At 51.2% G+C, this 17,061-nt stretch overlaps 3 protein-coding genes across 6 annotated transcripts; 1 reads left to right on the top strand and 2 right to left on the bottom strand.

Moving 5' to 3' along the window:
• Positions 1–427: 427 nt before the first annotated feature.
• On the bottom strand, positions 428–6,784 carry Eif2b4 (eukaryotic translation initiation factor 2B subunit delta). Of its 2 annotated transcripts, XM_090337271.1 has the most exons (13): positions 6,643–6,784; positions 6,228–6,271; positions 5,778–5,913; positions 5,406–5,612; positions 5,063–5,145; positions 4,785–4,876; positions 2,974–3,088; positions 2,703–2,779; positions 2,436–2,538; positions 2,069–2,196; positions 1,761–1,938; positions 755–935; positions 428–669 (listed from the first exon to the last, which is right to left on the bottom strand). In XM_090337271.1, exons 1-13 carry the CDS (start codon positions 6,671–6,673, stop codon positions 470–472), a joined length of 1,575 nt encoding a protein of 524 aa, XP_090193397.1. In that variant the 5' UTR covers positions 6,674–6,784; the 3' UTR covers positions 428–469. The 2 variants fall into 2 exon arrangements, with proteins under 2 accessions (XP_090193397.1, XP_090193396.1); XM_090337270.1 differs by lacking the exon at positions 6,643–6,784 and having other exon boundaries at positions 6,228–6,396.
• A 94-nt stretch (positions 6,785–6,878) lies between these two features.
• Positions 6,879–12,983, top strand: Snx17 (sorting nexin 17). The gene is made up of 15 exons (XM_090337275.1): positions 6,879–7,152; positions 7,589–7,663; positions 8,807–8,924; positions 9,414–9,478; positions 10,085–10,195; positions 10,292–10,382; positions 10,540–10,627; positions 10,857–10,926; positions 11,190–11,282; positions 11,372–11,575; positions 11,703–11,828; positions 11,955–12,032; positions 12,165–12,239; positions 12,322–12,363; positions 12,467–12,983. The coding sequence occupies exons 1-15, from the start codon at positions 7,090–7,092 to the stop codon at positions 12,578–12,580; spliced, it is 1,413 nt and encodes a 470-aa protein (XP_090193401.1). The 5' UTR covers positions 6,879–7,089; the 3' UTR covers positions 12,581–12,983.
• A 93-nt stretch (positions 12,984–13,076) lies between these two features.
• On the bottom strand, positions 13,077–16,864 carry Znf513 (zinc finger protein 513). 3 transcript variants are annotated; one of them, XM_090337274.1, is made up of 4 exons: positions 16,816–16,864; positions 16,108–16,272; positions 14,346–14,936; positions 13,077–14,249 (listed from the first exon to the last, which is right to left on the bottom strand). In XM_090337274.1, exons 2-4 carry the CDS (start codon positions 16,130–16,132, stop codon positions 13,423–13,425), a joined length of 1,443 nt encoding a protein of 480 aa, XP_090193400.1. In that variant the 5' UTR covers positions 16,133–16,272; positions 16,816–16,864; the 3' UTR covers positions 13,077–13,422. The 3 variants fall into 3 exon arrangements, with proteins under 3 accessions (XP_090193400.1, XP_090193399.1, XP_090193398.1); XM_090337273.1 differs by lacking the exon at positions 16,816–16,864 and adding an exon at positions 16,525–16,776 and having other exon boundaries at positions 14,346–14,933; XM_090337272.1 differs by lacking the exon at positions 16,816–16,864 and adding an exon at positions 16,525–16,775.
• Positions 16,865–17,061: the final 197 nt, after the last annotated feature.

Raw genomic sequence — 17,061 nt, 5'->3', positions numbered from 1 at the left:
TCAAAGCCAGCCCACACAGGAATGCCTGTGAGACTCTTATCTCCAAGTAGCCATCAAAAAGTTAAAAGTTACTTATATAACTATAACCCCTTTGGACATCCAAATCTAAAAGGAAAAAAATGCCAGAAGTGGGCTGTGGCTCAAGTGGCAGAGCACTAACCTTGAACAATAAAGCTTAGGGATGGTGCTCAGGCCCTGAGTTCAAGCCCCAGGACTGGACAAACACAACAAACCCTGGAGATAAATGGGTTTTGATTTCTACACAAACCTTCACCTTGGCCCCAAAGGACTGGTCTGGAGCTAGTCCCCTGACACAATCTCCACAAAGGTCTGAGGTTTGAAGCAGATGATGAGGGGCATTGGGGAGTATGGATTCCTGATCTCAGTGGTGGCGAAGATGAAACAGATACAAAGGCGGCAGAGTTGCTGAGGGTAGCGTGTGGGTCATTTATTGATCCTTGCTTTCCACTCACTGGTCACTGCTCTTGACTCGTAAGACAACAGGCACCGAACTGCAAGGGATCATGCCCAGTTCTGTGATCACCAGATCCACAAGCTCTGGGGGAGTCACATCATAGACCAAATTCAACAACCGTAGTGACGGGTGGTTCTGCCAATTAGCCAGGGCCACATGTTCTCCCCGCTCACACTGCAGATCATCAGGGTCATCTGCAATGGGAGGCAGACCCATTATGTTCTTTTGAGAAAGAAAGTGATGTTTACCAACCCTCTCCCTCTTTTCTGTCCTGCTTACCTAGCTCATTGGAGACAAATGCATCTGTCTGCACACGCTCACAGAACTTGTATGTTTCACAGCAGACCAGGACAGGCACATTGTGTGCTCGAGCCACCAGTGCAAGCTGAGCTGTTCCTACCCGTGACATCACGGATCCATTGGCTAGAAGTGCATGAGCTCCCAACAGCACCTTAGATACCTGGTAGTTTTGGACAATGTAGAAAGGGAATTTTAAAAAGTAATGTTAAGGTCTGGGAATTTGGCTTAGTGATAGAGTACTTGTCTAGCATGCACGAAGCCCTGGGTTTGATTCCTTGGTACCACATATACAGAAAAAGCCAAAGTGGTGTTGTAGCTCAAGTGGCAGGGCGTTAGCCCTGAGTTCAAGCCCCAGGTCTGGTGTGGGGGGAAGTCATGAATCAGGACCTCTCTTCTGAGCAGGGCAGTAAATTTTTTTGCCAGTCCTGGGTTTGGGCTCAGGGCTTGAGCACTGTGCTTGGGTTTTCTCAAGGCTAGAGCTCTACCACTTGAGCCACAGCACCACTTCTGGCTTTTTCTATGTATGTGGTGGTACCAAGGAATTGAACCCTAGTCTGTGTGCATGCTAGGCAAGCACTCTACCACTAGGCCAAACTCCCAGCCCAGGACAGTAATTTTTAAGACAATTAACAAATCCTTATGGTTGCTCCTCTTAGAAAACACATGAGCTGTCGTTCAAGTAGCAGAATACCAGATCTTTGTGATAAGCTAAAGGACAGTGACCAGGCCATTGAACTAAAGGCCTAATACCAACACACACACACACACACACACACTCACACAACCCCACTTAAGAGCTGCTAGTACAATACATTCTCGAAATAACTAAACGTTGGCCTAACATGCCATAGAATCTTTTTCCTATTAAGTAAAAGCAGGGCCATATTCTACCCTTCTACATAACTGATCTCAAAGAAGGTAGGACTCTGTCTATATTACTTCACTCTTTGCCGCTCACAGTGGAGTCCCTTTTCTCTGTTCTCACCTCTGGGAGCACATAGGAGGCTGCAGAAATCAGCAGGTAAGAGGCAGGGACCCCAGCTCGGACTAGAGAATGGAGCATGTGCCTTCCCTCCAGCCTGGGTCGGCTGTCCACCACTACCACCCGAAACTGTCGGCCCTTTTTCCAAGCCTCTTGAAGAATTCGTGATACCAGAGATGAGCTAGCATGGATAGAGAGGAGACTTGGTTATAAAAGGCACTAACTGGGGGCCAGCCCATTTGTGAAGGCCAATGGATAATCCTTTCCATCATTCACCACCCAGGTTTTCTCCATTTTCATTTGAAGCATACCATCCATATACCAGGATTACATCTCCGTTACTGATCTTCTTGTAGGCAAAGCGTGAAATTGCCTGAGCTGCAAGCACAATCTTCTCTTGGACATACCGATCAATGGCTGATCCAAGTTCTGACTTGGCCTAAATGGAGTAAGATGTTTAGGGAACAGGAAACGGAACATTGCTTCCTCTGGTCATGCCAGATGCTTGGGCATATGTATAATGATGGGCTTGAAGGGGCATGGCACAAGTCAAGAGTGTCCAACCATTTCCCTACCCAGTGACTAGGGTAGAGTGGTATGTGTTGGTCTTCCTGAGAGTTATATATGTGTTGCTTAACCCTAACCATAGGTGCCTCTCCCATTCCTCAGCTGCTTCACCTCCTCTTCCCGCTTGGAGCTGCTCACACCAGTGATTTCCTTGTTAAGAAACTTGATGGCATTGCACATGCTTGCTGAGAGGGGGCGGCACTGAGTCAGGAAGCTGCAACAACAATACCTCATGTTTGTGCAAGGACTTCAAAAGTGGTCACATTTAACAAATTTTTCTTTAGACAGAAAATGGAACTGAACAGTGAAAAGAGTAGAAGGGCAAGAGAAAGTACCAGAAAAGGATTGGCTATGTGGGGGAGATTTGTTTGTATTTACCTGATGTAGGGTTTTAGTTTATTCACAAGATCCCTTGAGAGTTCCTCATTGGGAGGTGTTGTGTAATCTTGAATTACCTACAAAGGACCCAGGCTGATCAGCAAAATACTCCTCAATGAAGGTCTCTGAGCGGGGATTGGAGGAGGGGGACAAGCTTGACTAGGAGTGTTTCCGAGCCATCCCCACTTTGCCCCAGAGATTACCTTGGGTAAAAAGGCTGGACAGTATTGGGGGAAATGGGGTAGGGGATTAGAAAACAGACAGGGCATACCTGCTGCAAGGCACGAAGCAAGGCAATGCACCGGGCATTGGAGCCACTGACCAGGCCCTGGGAGTACTGTAGGCCGAGTCGCACCATGGCTGGGTGGATCACAGAGGATGGGATGCTGATGGGATGGCGGTGTCACATACTTGCAAGGGAACTTGAGCACCTACCGTTCCCTGCCCCTTGTGAAAAGGAACTTCCTTCACTAGCACAGGGTTCCCCAGTTCCCATACAGTGTCTTCTACCCACAGATCCCATCACAAATTTCCACATATTTACTTATTTGTTTATGGTGCTACTGGGATTTTTTTCACACTTAATAGGCTGACTGACATTCTATCTGAGTCATACCCCTAGGGCCCTTCACTTTTTTTTTCTTCTGCCCCAGGGGCTTGAACTCAATAACTCAGGTTTACTTGGCTTGCTTGCTCACAAAGGGAACCACACCCTAGCCTTGCTTTTTGTTAGTTAACTGGAGATTGAGGCTCATGGAGTTTTCTGCCTGAGATGGCTTTAAACTGTGATCTTATATGTTTCATCCTCCTGAACAGCTAAGATTTATGGATACACATCTGTTCGCCATTCATTTTTTGGGGGGTGGCGGTATAGGGGGGAATGGTCCTGGGGCTTGAACTCTGGGCCTGGGCACTGTCCCTAAGCTTCCCTTTGTCCCTTTGCTCAAGGTGAGTGCTATACCACTTGAGCCATTGCAATACTTCAGCTTTTTTGATTAGTTTATTGATGATAACAATCTCTCAGCCTTAGCTGGATGAGGTGGCTCACACTTGCAATCCTAACTACTTAGGAAGCTGAAATCTGAGGATGCTGGTTCAAAGCCAGCCAGGGCTCTAAAGTCTGTGAAACTCTTTTTTTTTTTTGCCAGTCCTGGGCTTGAGCTCAGGGCCTGAGCACTGGCCTTGGACTTTCTCAAGGCTAGAGCTCTACCACTTGAGCCTCAGCACCACTTCCGGCTTTTTTCTATGTATGTGGTACCAAGGAATCGAACCCGGGTCTTCATGCATGCTAGGCAAGCACTTTAACCACTAGGCCAAACTCTCGGCCTCTCTGTGAAATTCTTATCTCCATTTAACCACTAAAAAAACAAAAGTGACAGTATTGCTCAAAGGTTAGGGCAATAGCCTTGAGCTGAAGAGCTCAGCACCCAGGCTCAGAGTTCAAGCCCCAGGACCAACCACATAAAAAAAAAAAAAAAAAAATCTCATGGATTTTTCTTCTGCCCAGACTGGCAGGTCTCAGCATCCTGAGTAGTTAAGATTACAGGGATGAGTCACCGGCACTCGGATTCTCCATTCACGTGTTTTTTTGTTTTGTTTTGCTAGTCCTGAGGCTTGAGCCAGTGCTCAGGGCCTGAGCACTGTCCTTGAGTTTTTTCCTCAAGGCTAGTGCCCTGCCACTTGAGCCACAGTACCACTTCTGGCTTATTTCTATGTGTGTGGTACAGAGGAATTGAACCAGGGTCTTTATGCATGCTAGGCATGCTCTATAATACTAGGCCAAAGTCCCAGCCCCTCCATTCACTTTTTTTTTTTTTTTTTTTTGCCAGTCCTGGGCTTGAGCTCAGGGCCTGAGCACTGTCCTTGGACTTTCTCAAGGGCTCTACCGCTTGAACCTCAGCACCACTTCTGGCTTTTTTCTATGCATGTGGTACCGAGGAATTGAACCCAGGTCTTCGTGCATGCTAGGCAAGCACTCTACCACTAGGCCAAACTCCCAGCCCCAACCTCCATTCACTTTTAACACTGAGTTATTCAGCTGCTTCAGACTTTAAAGTTATGGCAATTTTCATAAGATCTTACCTCATATACTGTGTCAAAGAGTTTTGCCTGCTGTACTGGGGTAGGTGGGAGAAGAGACTGACTTTGGATCCATAATCCTTTCGGGTAGGAACCTTAACAAAATAGGGGAATAGGAACAGTGACCTAGAGTTTAAAATTTATAAAACAAAGCTGGAAAGGAAATGAATAGTAAGATTACTTTGACCCATATAATCATCCTTACTTTGCCCTGCACAATATTCCTCTCTCTAGCTCAATTTCCTAGGCTTTTTCTGGCCAAGTACAAATTCACTTCCTACCTGTTGTCGCTCTGTTTTTTTAACAAGTCTCCTCAGAAGTGTAGGCTCATCAACCTGAATGTGTTCAGGGAGACGCTTCACTCCTGAAAGACAGTGGTTATGTTTTCAAGCCACTGTGTATCTTAAAATGGACAATGTGCTCTTAGAGCATCAAGAAAAATTTGGTAGAGAAAACAGCCAGGGAACATAGAGTCAAACAAGGAATAGAGGTAAGGGTGGAATAGAAAAGTATTGAACTCTGGCTCCTGAAGTGCGAATGGGAAGCGAAAGTGATTTTAGTATATGGGAGGAAGCCTAATGGGCACAAGAATTAGCGGCAACAGAGGGTTTGAAATAAAAATACCTGCAGAGGTTTCTCCAGCTGTGCTGGGACAGGTCTGAGGAGGTGGTCCTCCCTGTTCCCCTTTTCTTGCCTGTTTCAGGGCCCGTTCTGCCTCCTGCTTGGCCCGACGCTCAGCACGAAGTTCAGCCTTACTCCGGCCAGCTGGAACCTTCTCCCCGTGAGTGGCCCCCAAATGACTGCCAGATACTGGCAGTTCTTTGGTTGGACCTAGCAAAGGCAGAGGGAAAAGGCGATCAAGGGCCAGGCAGGTGATATTGCAAAATCCACAGCTTCTCCTGCTTACTTTTCACTTGCTCAAATCAACTTTTTTCTGTCTCCCCTACCACAGCCCTCTACCGCTGGCACACTCCAGCTCCTTAAAGACCCCCTCACCTTGACAATGGGCTGCAGAAACAGCAGAGCCAGTTTCTGGTTCTGACCCCTTTTCCTCCTTCCTTTTCTTCTTCTGCTGTTTCTTTTCCTTTCGAAGCTGCAGCTTCTCTTCTTGGGTCATTTCCCTACCCCCTGCCTGAGACACGGACATAAGACACTGCATTTTCCTCAGCAGTTCCAAAGACGAATCAACACTATCGGATGCTTAGAAGATTCTCACGAGGTTAAGTCCCTAATCATCTTTATCTTCAAGTTAAGTGAGACAAGCCCACATCCCACAAAGGCAGAAGCTTCTCCTCCAGGGTCACACACCGCTAGGCTCTAAAATCTTCTGGCTTTACTGAGACATTCAATGAAAAAACGGTGGGGAGATGGAACAGAATGAAATTGATGCAGCACTCAGCACAGCACTTGACAGGCAATTTGGGAAGCTAGATCTCTCTCACTTACCCCAGGCCGCGGAGAAAGCTCCGCCTGCATCCCGGATCCCGAATCTGTATCAGAAAACAGGGCACAAAGTGACCCAGAGAGGCTCCGGGAGGACTTGGGGGCACTCATCCTCCTCGCGGCTGGCTGCTGGGTTGGCATGACCACAACTCTGCCACCAGACGCCAGCTGATCCGGGACCGCGTGGGGACGCACTGCGCGGCAGGATCAAAGGACGGGGGGGGAGGGGGCTCCCTTCTCACGGAAACAGCCGGCGCGCAGCGCGGGGCTGTGCCCGAGACTGTGGGAAGTGCAGTGCGGTGAGGCGCGGGAAAAGAAGGGACCATGGGGTCCACAGGAGCTCAGGCCCCACCGCCGGCCGGCTGGAGCACGTCGGGCTCACATACCACTTGGTGCGCCCGTCCCTTCCTTCACTCACCCTCGCGAACAGCCACAGCCACCGCAGCCATCGCTGTCCGTCCCAGGCTCCTCCCGCCGTGGTCACGGAGCCGACTCTGGAGCGACAGCGCCACCTGGGCCAGAGGCTCCGCCGCCCATGCTCACGGTGCGCAGTCGCAAGCGAACTACAACTTCCGGCGTGCACTGGGCTCCGCCCCGGACTACGGGTCGCCGTGAGGATCCTAAGAACTTTGAGTTCCCGTACTCGACTCGACTCCCATACTCCTCCTGCCCTTTCGACTACAGTTCCCGGCATGCCGGAGTAGCAGCTAGCAGAGCCTGCGTCCCTCCCCCTTCCCACCTCCTGTCCCAGGCCCCCAAAATGGCGAGTGAAGCTGCGGGGAGGCGCTGAGCGGCAGAGGCGAGCGTGCAGAGCCGCTACAGCCCTCAGTCTGCTGGAACCTGGCTGGGCTGAGCCACAGGGAACATGCACTTTTCCATTCCGGAGACAGAGTCCCGCAGCGGGGACAGCGGCGGCTCTGCCTACGTGGTGAGGAGCAGCCGGAGCTGGGCCGGGCCGGGGCGGGGATAACGGGCTACAGTCCGCGGAGCCGTCTCCGAGGCTAAGCCACCGTCCTTCGGGCCGGATCCTGGGGTCCTCGCTGGGAGCACATCTCATGTCAGTCTTTGTTCAGACCTGCCCCGGGTCTAAGTGGTAACTTGGCTCGGCCGGCCGCCTCCTCCGGGCTAGGCCGAGGCTGCCCGGGTGGGCGCCACTGCCCTCCCCGGGAAGGAGACTGCGGCACAAGCGGCCAGTTTTTCCTTAGAGTGGCCCCTCTGCTTTGGGACCTGACCTGGGGGAAACAGGCACCTCAGTAGATCTCAAGGCTAGACACAAGCCGAGCTCTCTTAGGTAACTTCCTACCCGGGCTCTGGGCCGGAGATGTCCCGTCTGCGACCCTGAAATGCCTGTTTTGTCCCCTCAGGCCTACAACATCCACGTGAATGGAGTCCTGCACTGTCGGGTGCGCTACAGCCAGCTTCTGGGGCTGCACGAGCAGGTGGGATTAGCATCTCTGGAAGCAGCTTCCAACCTTTTCCTACCCATAGGCTTCTCTCACTATTCCCTCTCGCAGAGTTCTCACTTTAATCACTGCTGGGAAGAGAATGTACTCTCTTATCTGACATTTCTTGACATTCTCTGAGCAGCCTTAACCCTGGCTCCTCCCTATGCTCAATTCTCCTTCCTGCTTTTCAAGTCCGTTTTAACTACTCTTTCAACCTTTGCCCCTGCATGAAAACAAAATCTCCTGTCTGCCAAAGCACAGCCTGTCATCTAGGCTGCTTTTTTTTTCCTGCTTCTACAAGCAATTCGCTGATTTCCTTTGGTTCATTTCAGTGTGTGTACTTATTCCCTTTGTCCTTATGTATTAGTTCTGTATTAGTTTCTGCCTTCCTCATCAGATGAACTCAGTAGATATTGCTTCTGATAGTTGTACAAATCTGCATAATTCTTATTTGGGCTTCAGGGTTTTTTTTGTGTGTGTGGGGGGGGGTCGTAGGGCTTGAACTTGACCTGGGCACTGTCCCTGAACTCTTCAACTCAAGACTAACACCCTCCCCCTGGGACCTGGGTGCTGTCCCTGAGCTCTTGACCTCAAGGCTACCTGGGCTTCAGTTTCTACAATTGGATTTTTCTTTTTTTTTTTTTGCCAGTCATGAGGCTTGAACTTGGGGCCTTAACACTGTCCTTGGACCTTTTTTCCTCAAGGCTAGTGGTCTGCCACTTGAGCCATAACACCACTTCCAGCTTTTTTCTATGAACATGGCACCGAGGAATCGAAGCTGGGTCTTCGTGCATGCTACACAAACACTACCACTAGGCCAACTCCCGGCCCTGTGACTAAAGATTTCTTGACCAGCAAAGTCCCTTCAACTTCAAGTTTCTAAGATACTTAATGATTTTTACTATTTGTATACATAAAGCCCTAGACTTCTGGTAAGGATTCCATGAAGTCTTGCTAGATAGAGGGACTACCTTGTATATACTAGTATGTAAGAGAAATATCTAGGATTGCTCCTTTGAGACTTTAACTGTGATTTTATGGGAAATAACCAGAGTAGATAGGGAAGCTCAAGATATAGTCTCAAATGTCTCATTTTTTTATCTTTATATGAACAGTTCTATCTCTTTCTCCACATAGCTCCGGAAGGAGTATGGGGCCAATGTGCTTCCTGCATTCCCTCCAAAGAAGCTTTTCTCTCTGACGCCTGCAGAGGTAGAACAAAGGAGAGAGCAGTTGGAGAAGTACATGCAAGCTGGTAAGTGGTTGGAGGAAATTTAGGTTATTTTGAGGACCATGGGAAGAGATTAAAAACAGCTGGCTGTACAGAAGGTCTTACATTAATTTCTAGGTCTGGGAATCCTCTGTTATTTAATTAGCAAAGTAACTAGTTTTCAAGGATTTGTAACTCTATACTATCAAAGAAACTTGGGCACTAACATCTATGGGAAATATTAGTATGACAGTAGTCAATTCAGATTGGTGGGGAGCTTACTTTGTATCTGATGTGCTTTAGATTAACATCACTGTTGTTTCCCTAGTTCTATAGACTGGACTCAACTAGCTGGCAGCCAAGGGTGGGGCAGGTGAAGAATTTATGCAAACAGTGAGTGAGGTGAGGCCAGCTGGGGGTTGTGGCAGGCCACCATCAGCCCAGGAAATGGGGTCGGGGGGAATCTTCTAAGAGGAGGACTGGGGGAAGCCAAAAGTAAGTTCCAAGTTACTAAACATTCTCTCATCCCCACAGTTCGGCAAGACCCATTGCTTGGGAGCAGTGAGACCTTCAACAGTTTCCTGCGTCGGGCCCAACAGGTAAGGCCTTGGCTACAACCCAGACTTGAGAAGAAACTGCTGGAGAGCGTGTTATTTTTAACGATGTGGTTACCAGTCTCTGTCTCTTTTTTTGGTGCCATTCCTATATCTTGAACTCAGAGCCCAAATGCTGACCCTTAGCAATTTAGCAATTTTTGCTCAAAGCTAGTGTTCTACCATTTGAACATGAACTTCACTTCTGATCTTTTTGGTTAATTGGAAATAGGAGTCTCATGAAGCTGGGTGCTGGTGGCTCATACCTGTAATCCTAGATACTCAGGAGGCTGAGATCTGAGGATCACAGTTCAAAGCCAGCTCAGGCATGAGCTCCAGTTAATCACCAGAAAGCAGGAAGTGGTGCTATAGTTCAAGAGGTAAACTAGCCTTGAGAGCTGAAGAACTCAGGGACACCACCCACAGACGTGAGCCTCTGGCATCATCCAGTTTTTTTTTTAATCTGTAACACTGAGGTCAAGGACAAAACATAGCCTATATTTGAGAGAGACTTACAAATAGAGTTTAGCTAGACCAGAGGTGGATTTTGATTAACAGAGGTAGGTCAGGTATTAACAAGCCAGTGTTGCCCATTCCCATTTGTTCACACAGGAGACACAGCAGGTCCCCACTGAGGAAGTCTCCTTGGAAGTGCTGCTCAGCAATGGGCAGAAAGTTCTGGTGAATGTGCTAACTTCAGATCAGACCGAAGATGTCCTGGAGGTGAGGCCTGTTTAGCACAGCCCTTCTGGCCCCAGGGCCCCAGCAAGGGGAAGACTGGGAGCAGCCAGCAGCATGAGCTATATTTCCTGTCTCCAGGCTGTGGCTGCAAAGTTGGATCTTCCAGATGACTTAATTGGATATTTTAGTCTCTTCCTTGTTCGAGTAAAAGAGGATGGAGCATTTTCCTGTGAGTTTCTCTGGACTTTACAGCTGTTACTATACTTTCACTAGTGAATTTGTCTCCCAGCTCCTCTTCAAATGGAACATTTCTTCGTTGGGGTGTTACTTTTTTAGTTTCTGTGTCTTCAAGTTTCATTACATTTTCCTTGTTTTTCCACCCGTAGTTGTACGGAAGTTGCAGGAGTTTGAGCTGCCTTATGTGTCTGTCACGAGTCTTCGGAGTCAAGAGTATAAGATTGTACTAAGGAAGAGGTCAGGGCTGGGCCTGAAAAGGGGGAGGATGCTAGGTCGGTTGGGCCACATATTAAGACAGAATAATCTGAAGTAGTGCTGGGTGTTTCTACCAGGCCTCCCACACTCCTCACTACCACCCTAGTCCAGTAGTCCCAGATTGCTCCTGTTTTGCCCCTTTTCATTCTGCTTCCTGCCTCACCCCAGCTTAGCCCCATTCATTACCCCTTTCCACCCCTTGGCCTCACAGTTATTGGGACTCTGCCTATGACGACGATGTCATGGAGAACCGGGTTGGCCTGAACCTGCTTTATGCTCAGGTGAGCTTGGAGCTGCCTCAAAACCCTTGCCCTGAAAATGACTCTGGTGTCCCACTGTATGTACCAAGAAAACACCTTTCATGTTTTGTTCCCAGTTCATGGGGAAATTCCTGTAATACTATCAGGACTGTCCCTGCAACCTAATAAGGGCAAATTCTCAATGCAGACGTCTTTTAAGTATGGGACTAGAGTCAGGCTGGACAAAGCTAACTGAAGAACTTTTAACTGGGAACTTCCACCTCCTACTCTTGTTTCTATTGTAGACGGTGTCAGATATCGAGCATGGGTGGATCTTGGTCACCAAAGAGCAGCATCGGCAGCTCAAATCTCTGCAAGAGAAGGTCTCCAAGAAAGAGGTGAACGTTTCCTTGCTGTCTCTAGGGGGTGGCCAGTTCTGTCTTGCCTCACTCCCCCCTCCTAACCACCAAACATGGACATTTTTCAGTTCCTGCGGCTGGCTCAAACCTTAAGGCACTATGGCTACCTGCGTTTTGATGCCTGTGTGGCTGACTTCCCAGAAAAGGACTGTCCTGTGGTGGTCAGTGCAGGCAACAGTGAGCTTAGCCTGCAGCTCCGCCTCCCTGGCCAGCAACTCCGTGAAGGCTCCTTCCGGGTCACTCGCATGCGATGCTGGCGGGTCACCTCCTCTGTGAGTCGGGAGTGGGGGCCTGAGGTAGGGGTATGGTAAGCCTTGAACTTTAGGCCCGAGCTGTGGATCAGGTCAGGAGGGGAGGTAAGTTAGAATGAGCTCAGCCTAAGTTCCCTTTCTCTCCCAGGTGCCATTGCCCAGCGGAGGCACAAGCAGTCCAGGCCGGGGCCGGGGGGAAGTGCGCCTGGAACTAGCTTTTGAATACCTCATGAGTAAAGACCGGCTACAGTGGGTCACCATCACCAGTCCGCAGGTGGGCTCCCACCCTCAGGGTTCCGTAGGGGAGGAGAGGACATCCAGGACTGCATGAGTGTGGGAGCCGTTTAGGGGGCTGTAACCGAAGGGACCACTGTAGCATACTGAGCTGTCTTATCCTCAGGCTATCATGATGAGCATCTGCTTGCAGTCCATGGTGGATGAACTGATGGTGAAGAAATCTGGCGGCAGTATCAGGAAGGTCAGCAGCAGGCAAGGCAGAACTGCTGAGCAGCCTTTTGTCCTAGGGATGAGGCTTCTTCAGCAGAAGGGGAGTAGCTGGGGTCCTGAAGGGAGTCATCTTGCCTTATCAGCACTTTATGTCTGTTCCCAGATGTTGCGTCGGAGGGTGGGGGGCACTCTGAGACGCTCAGACAGCCAGCAAGCAGTGAAATCCCCACCGCTGCTTGTAAGTATTACCCTCCGTTGCTACTCTAGTGCCCAGCCTTGCCTCATCTTCCCCAGTGTCTGACCCACCTCCTCTTTCCCAGGAGTCACCTGATGCCAGCCGGGAATCCATGGTCAAACTCTCAGTGAGTTCCCGGGTTGGGGAGGTTGATGTCTGTAGGGGCCTCCCATGCTTGAGCCCTCTGACCCTCACTCGGCTTGCCCCCCCCCCTTTTTTTTTTTTAACAGAGTAAGCTGAGTGCTGTGAGCTTACGTGGGATTGGCAGTCCCAGTACGGATGCCAGTGCCAGTGCTGTCCATGGCAATTTCGCCTTCGAGGGCATTGGAGATGAGGATCTGTAAACTGCACTGTTTGGATATCTCTCCTCTCAGCCAGAGGAAATTTACAGAAACTTGCCCTGTGCCTGTGCCCTTAAGATAGGGGAAGTCTTTTTCTTCCTCCTTTCTCTTCTCCCTTTTTCCTCTTGGCCAGGGGCCTCTAACCTATCTTTCCTTCCTCACTGGGCTGGCGACACAAAGGATTGCCACCTCTCCCCCACTCTTCTTCAGAGCTGGCCCTTGATGCCAAGTTAGCATTTAGTATTTTGCACAAAGTCCAAGGGACCATGGCTACCTGCTTTGGGAAGGAACCACAGCTACCCCCTGTGCTGCTTCTGACTTCTTGGGGCCACGGGCAAGGGGATGGGCAGAGGTCTGTGTATAGTCTGGCCCAGTTCCTCATTAAACTCTGCCTGACTGCTGTCTACCTCTCATTCCCTCTCACTGCCCATCATGGCATGGACTGCTGTGCTAAGGATAAGGCCTGACTTTTTGCCATTGCCAATCCAATAGACATGGCTTTGTTAGTGTTTCCTTTATTATAAAGCACTGAAATAAGTTAAATAAACAGGTGGGAGGCTGGGCAGTCCCCCAGCCACTTCATCCACAGCCCCTGGGAGCAGTGGAGGTGAACACAAGGCCCTTCTCTCTGCGCTCATGATGTGCATGAGCCATGGCAAGGCCCCCTTGGTCCATAAAGGCCCCTGCCTGTGAAGTTAGGGCTGGTCCGGATAGTGCCTAGGTTAGTCTGTGTGGAGCCCCTGGCCAGCGGGGGAAAAAGGAAAAGGTGGCTTTCTAGTCCATCTGTATAAAATGCAGGAAGAGCAGGGCTAATTCATAAGGCCCTTGGGAAGAAAGACTCTAGTTCAAGGTGAGTCTGTATGGAGAGCCCGGCTGCCAGTGGCACCCAGGGTTGTTGAACTCAGAGTGTCCAAAACGGAGGGTGGGCTGTGAGGTGGGGCCCAGCCCTCAGGAGCAGAGAGGCCAGGCCCTCCTGCCCCGCCATGGCCATGCACCTTCTGGTGACGCTTGTAGTTGTCCCAGTGGCCTGTGGTATATGCGCAGGTGGCACAGCGGAAGGGCTTCTCGCCTGTGTGTCGCAGCATGTGGCGTTTGAGGTTCATGCTCTGGTTGCAGCTGTAGTTGCAAAGGCTACACCGAAAAGGTTTGTCACCAGAGTGGATGCGACCGTGACGCTTGAGGTTGGCCAGGTTGCCACAGGCATAGGGGCAGAGGGGGCACTTGTAGGGCTTCTCTCCGGTATGGACACGCTGATGCCGTTTCAGATTATCCAGATGAGCCGAGGCATAAGGACAGCGGGCGCAGCGGAAGGGTTTCTCACCACTATGTGTCTTCATGTGTCGGGCCAGGTGGTTGGGATAGTGAGTGGCAAAGGGGCAGAGACTACAGGCAAAGCCCTTGTCACTGGGGCCTTGTGGCCCACCACTAGCACCCCCTCCAGCCTCTCCTCGCATGCAGCGCCCACACATGGCAGCTCCTAGCCGACTACCCTCGCCTTCCTCCAGCTCTTGTCCACAGCCCCGGCAAGTCCAAGGGAACAGCAACTCTGGTAGTGGTTCTGATCCAGTCCCACACAAGCCCTCCCCTTCACCCCGAAGCTGCCCACAGTCTGGCAGGAAACTGGTACCACCTGGTGGTACATGGAGGCTCAAGTCTGGAAGGAGCAGAGCATCTGTGGGAAGAAGGAAACCTGGGATGTTAAACCAACCAAGTATCTGCCTGGTGCCATCACCCATGTCCCTGGACTGTTAAGTCCTTGGTCCTTTACCTTCAGGTCGCCGGGGCACTGCCCCCTCCTGCTCTGTGGGACTTGGAGGCCGGGTTGGTCGTGGAGCACAGCAGCGGAAGCCACAGGTCGGGCAGGGAGGAGTGGGGGGCCCGGTGTGGGTGCGCTGATGCCGCCTCAGGTTGCCCAGGCTGCTGCAGGCAAAGGGGCAGTGGGGACAGCGGTAGGGCTTCTCGCCAGTGTGGGTGCGGGTATGTCGTGTCAAGTTGACGAGCTGGGCTGAGGCGTAGGGGCAGCGGCCACAGCGGAACGGCTTCTCCCCGCTGTGTGTCTGCATGTGCCGCTTGAGGTGGCTCGAGTAGTGGGACACGAAGGCGCAGAGGCGGCATGAGTACAGCAGCCGTGGGGGCAGCGGGGGCCCCCCACCCGGCCCTCCTGCCCCACAACACGGCCCCTCACCTGTCGGCCCCCCACACAGCTGGCAGGCTGGGCCTGGCCTCTCACCCCTGGCCTCCCCTGGACCCCTGGCTGGCTCCTCAACTTCACTCTCAGCACTTAGTGCTCGGCCGCCCCCAGACTCATCGTCGCTCAGCCCATACGGGAGCCCAGGCCTGGCCCCCACAGAGTCTCCTGCTGAGACAGAAATGAGAAGAAACATCAACATGGTTTAAGACTAGGATCTAAAAATCTCCATTTTTCAACAGCCCACCTTTCTCTTTGTTTTGATGATTTCTATTGTTCCTTCAAAGGAATCTAGGTCTCCTTTATGTCTTAAGAAAATTCAAAAAAAAAAACCTGCCCACCTCTGAGCCTGACAATCTAATAATGACAGATTTGAACTACATAGACCAGGTTCTATTGATTGAAAACATCAAGTATTCACAGTAGGTGATACCTGAATAATACTGCTATGAATTAACAGTGATTTAATTGTTGCCATATGGAAGTAAAAAATTAATAATGCAGAGGAACTTGAGGCCTTTTTCTAATCTCTACATTAGTATGGCCACTTCTGGTGCAATTCTGATTATAAAAAAATTAAACATCCCAAGATAGAGGCAATATATGAAAGAAAATGTGAACAATGAAAGTAATGCTGGCTGTGACTAACAGGCCTTATGTTAGAGTCCCTCTGTGGCTTTCAAAGACATCCATCAAAAGTAGGTGAGCAGCTGAGTTCTAGTGGCTCAAGCCTGTAATCCTAACTAGTTAGGAGGCTGAGGGGTGCTAAAGGGTGTTCAAAGCCAGCTCAGACAGGAAAGTCCGTGAGATACTTCAGAGTGCTAAGCTTTAGCAAAAAAGTTCAGGGACAGCACCCTAGGACTTTCGTGTGTGTGCACGCACACGAGCGTGCAAATTAAGGTCGAGTACTGCTAAAATCACAGGGAAGAATGAGGATGAGAGAAATTTAAGACCTTTCCATACAAAGGGAAGCTAAAAGTAGAAATATCTGATTTATACAGAAGGCTTTTCTGTGAACTTTTGAAGGTGCACATACCAGAATGGGCAAAGGACGGGAACAAGGTTATTGAAAGGGCATCTACTTTTTACCAGTTGCTTCATGTGATTCACCGAACCTTTTACTCACCATCGTTACACCAGGCCTAAACTTCATTATGGCAAAGCGATGGAGCTGATCTAATTAGTATGCAAATGAAGTACAGTGGGGGGGGGCATCCCTCTAAATCACTCCTAGGTTGTGGCAGCAAGCAGTTTTGTGACCATTAACAACTAAATCTGGCCTGGCTCCTACAGGGCTGGTCCTCTACGACCATTAATCCCCAACCAAGTCCCCCAAACTTACCTTCGGAGTCTCTCTCAAAGCCCATGAGCTGGTCGTTGCTGCCGTCACCCTCTTCCTCTTCCTCCTCCTCCTCCTCTTCCTCAAACTCCAGATCCTGGCCTAGTAGCAAGTCACTCTCCAACACCAGAGCCCCGGGTCCTTCGTCGAGGGAGTCTTCAGTCTCGGCTGAAGAGGGGAGGGGGCTTATGGATTCTCCCTTCCGAGCCGTGCCCATAATTCGCGTTCGGGAGCCAGCGGCCGTGGACCACACTTCCCGTGCCCGTTGACCCTCTCGGGTTCCCTTAGTACCTCGGTGGGAAGCTGACTAGTCCAGATCGCCCAACCCTTCCCTCAGGAGCTCCCCTCCACCCTGACCTGAGCCCACTCCACTGACCCCACCCCGTTCCTCCCCCCCATTAAGGCCCCATGACCCCTGACCTTTGACCCCCTCGCATTTCACGGGCTGCGGATGGCTTTGCTTCCTCCGGGGCATCGTGACCGGCTCCAGCCCGACGCGCCTCCGGCCCGTGGCCGCCCGGCCCCGCCCCTCCCAACTCGGCCCTCCCGCCCGCTTCGGCTTTCAGGATCCGCAGGCAGCCCCCATGCAGCGGCGCGGGCCCTGGGCAGCCCCAGGCCCTGGCCCCGGAGCCCAGCTCAGGCCGCTCCCGCCGCCGCCGCCGCTTCCATTCATGGAGCCCCCTACCCCCCCCTTCGGAGACCAGCTGGTACCTCCGTCCCCGCTTCCGCTTCCGCCGCCGCGCAGCCGCACGGGACGCGTAGTCCGCGGGAGGCAGAACCGCAAGCGCGGCCCCGACGTGACCAGGAAGTGATTGTGATGCTGGCCCAGGCGCCCAATCAGCGGCCGTACAAACCAGGCCAGCCAGCCGGCCAGCCAGGAAGTGCGCGCAGACCCCTTCCTGGAGGAACGAGGAAGTCACTCCCGACTGGGTGAGACTGACCCGGGCCTAGCAGGCC

This window comes from Megascapheus bottae, chromosome 7 (assembly GCF_031878675.1).
Source record: "Megascapheus bottae isolate mThoBot1 chromosome 7, mThoBot2.hap1, whole genome shotgun sequence".
Lineage (NCBI taxonomy): Eukaryota > Metazoa > Chordata > Mammalia > Rodentia > Geomyidae > Megascapheus > Megascapheus bottae.
The sequence above is the reverse complement of the archived record's forward strand: the minus strand, read 5'-3'. Positions and strand labels throughout refer to the sequence as shown.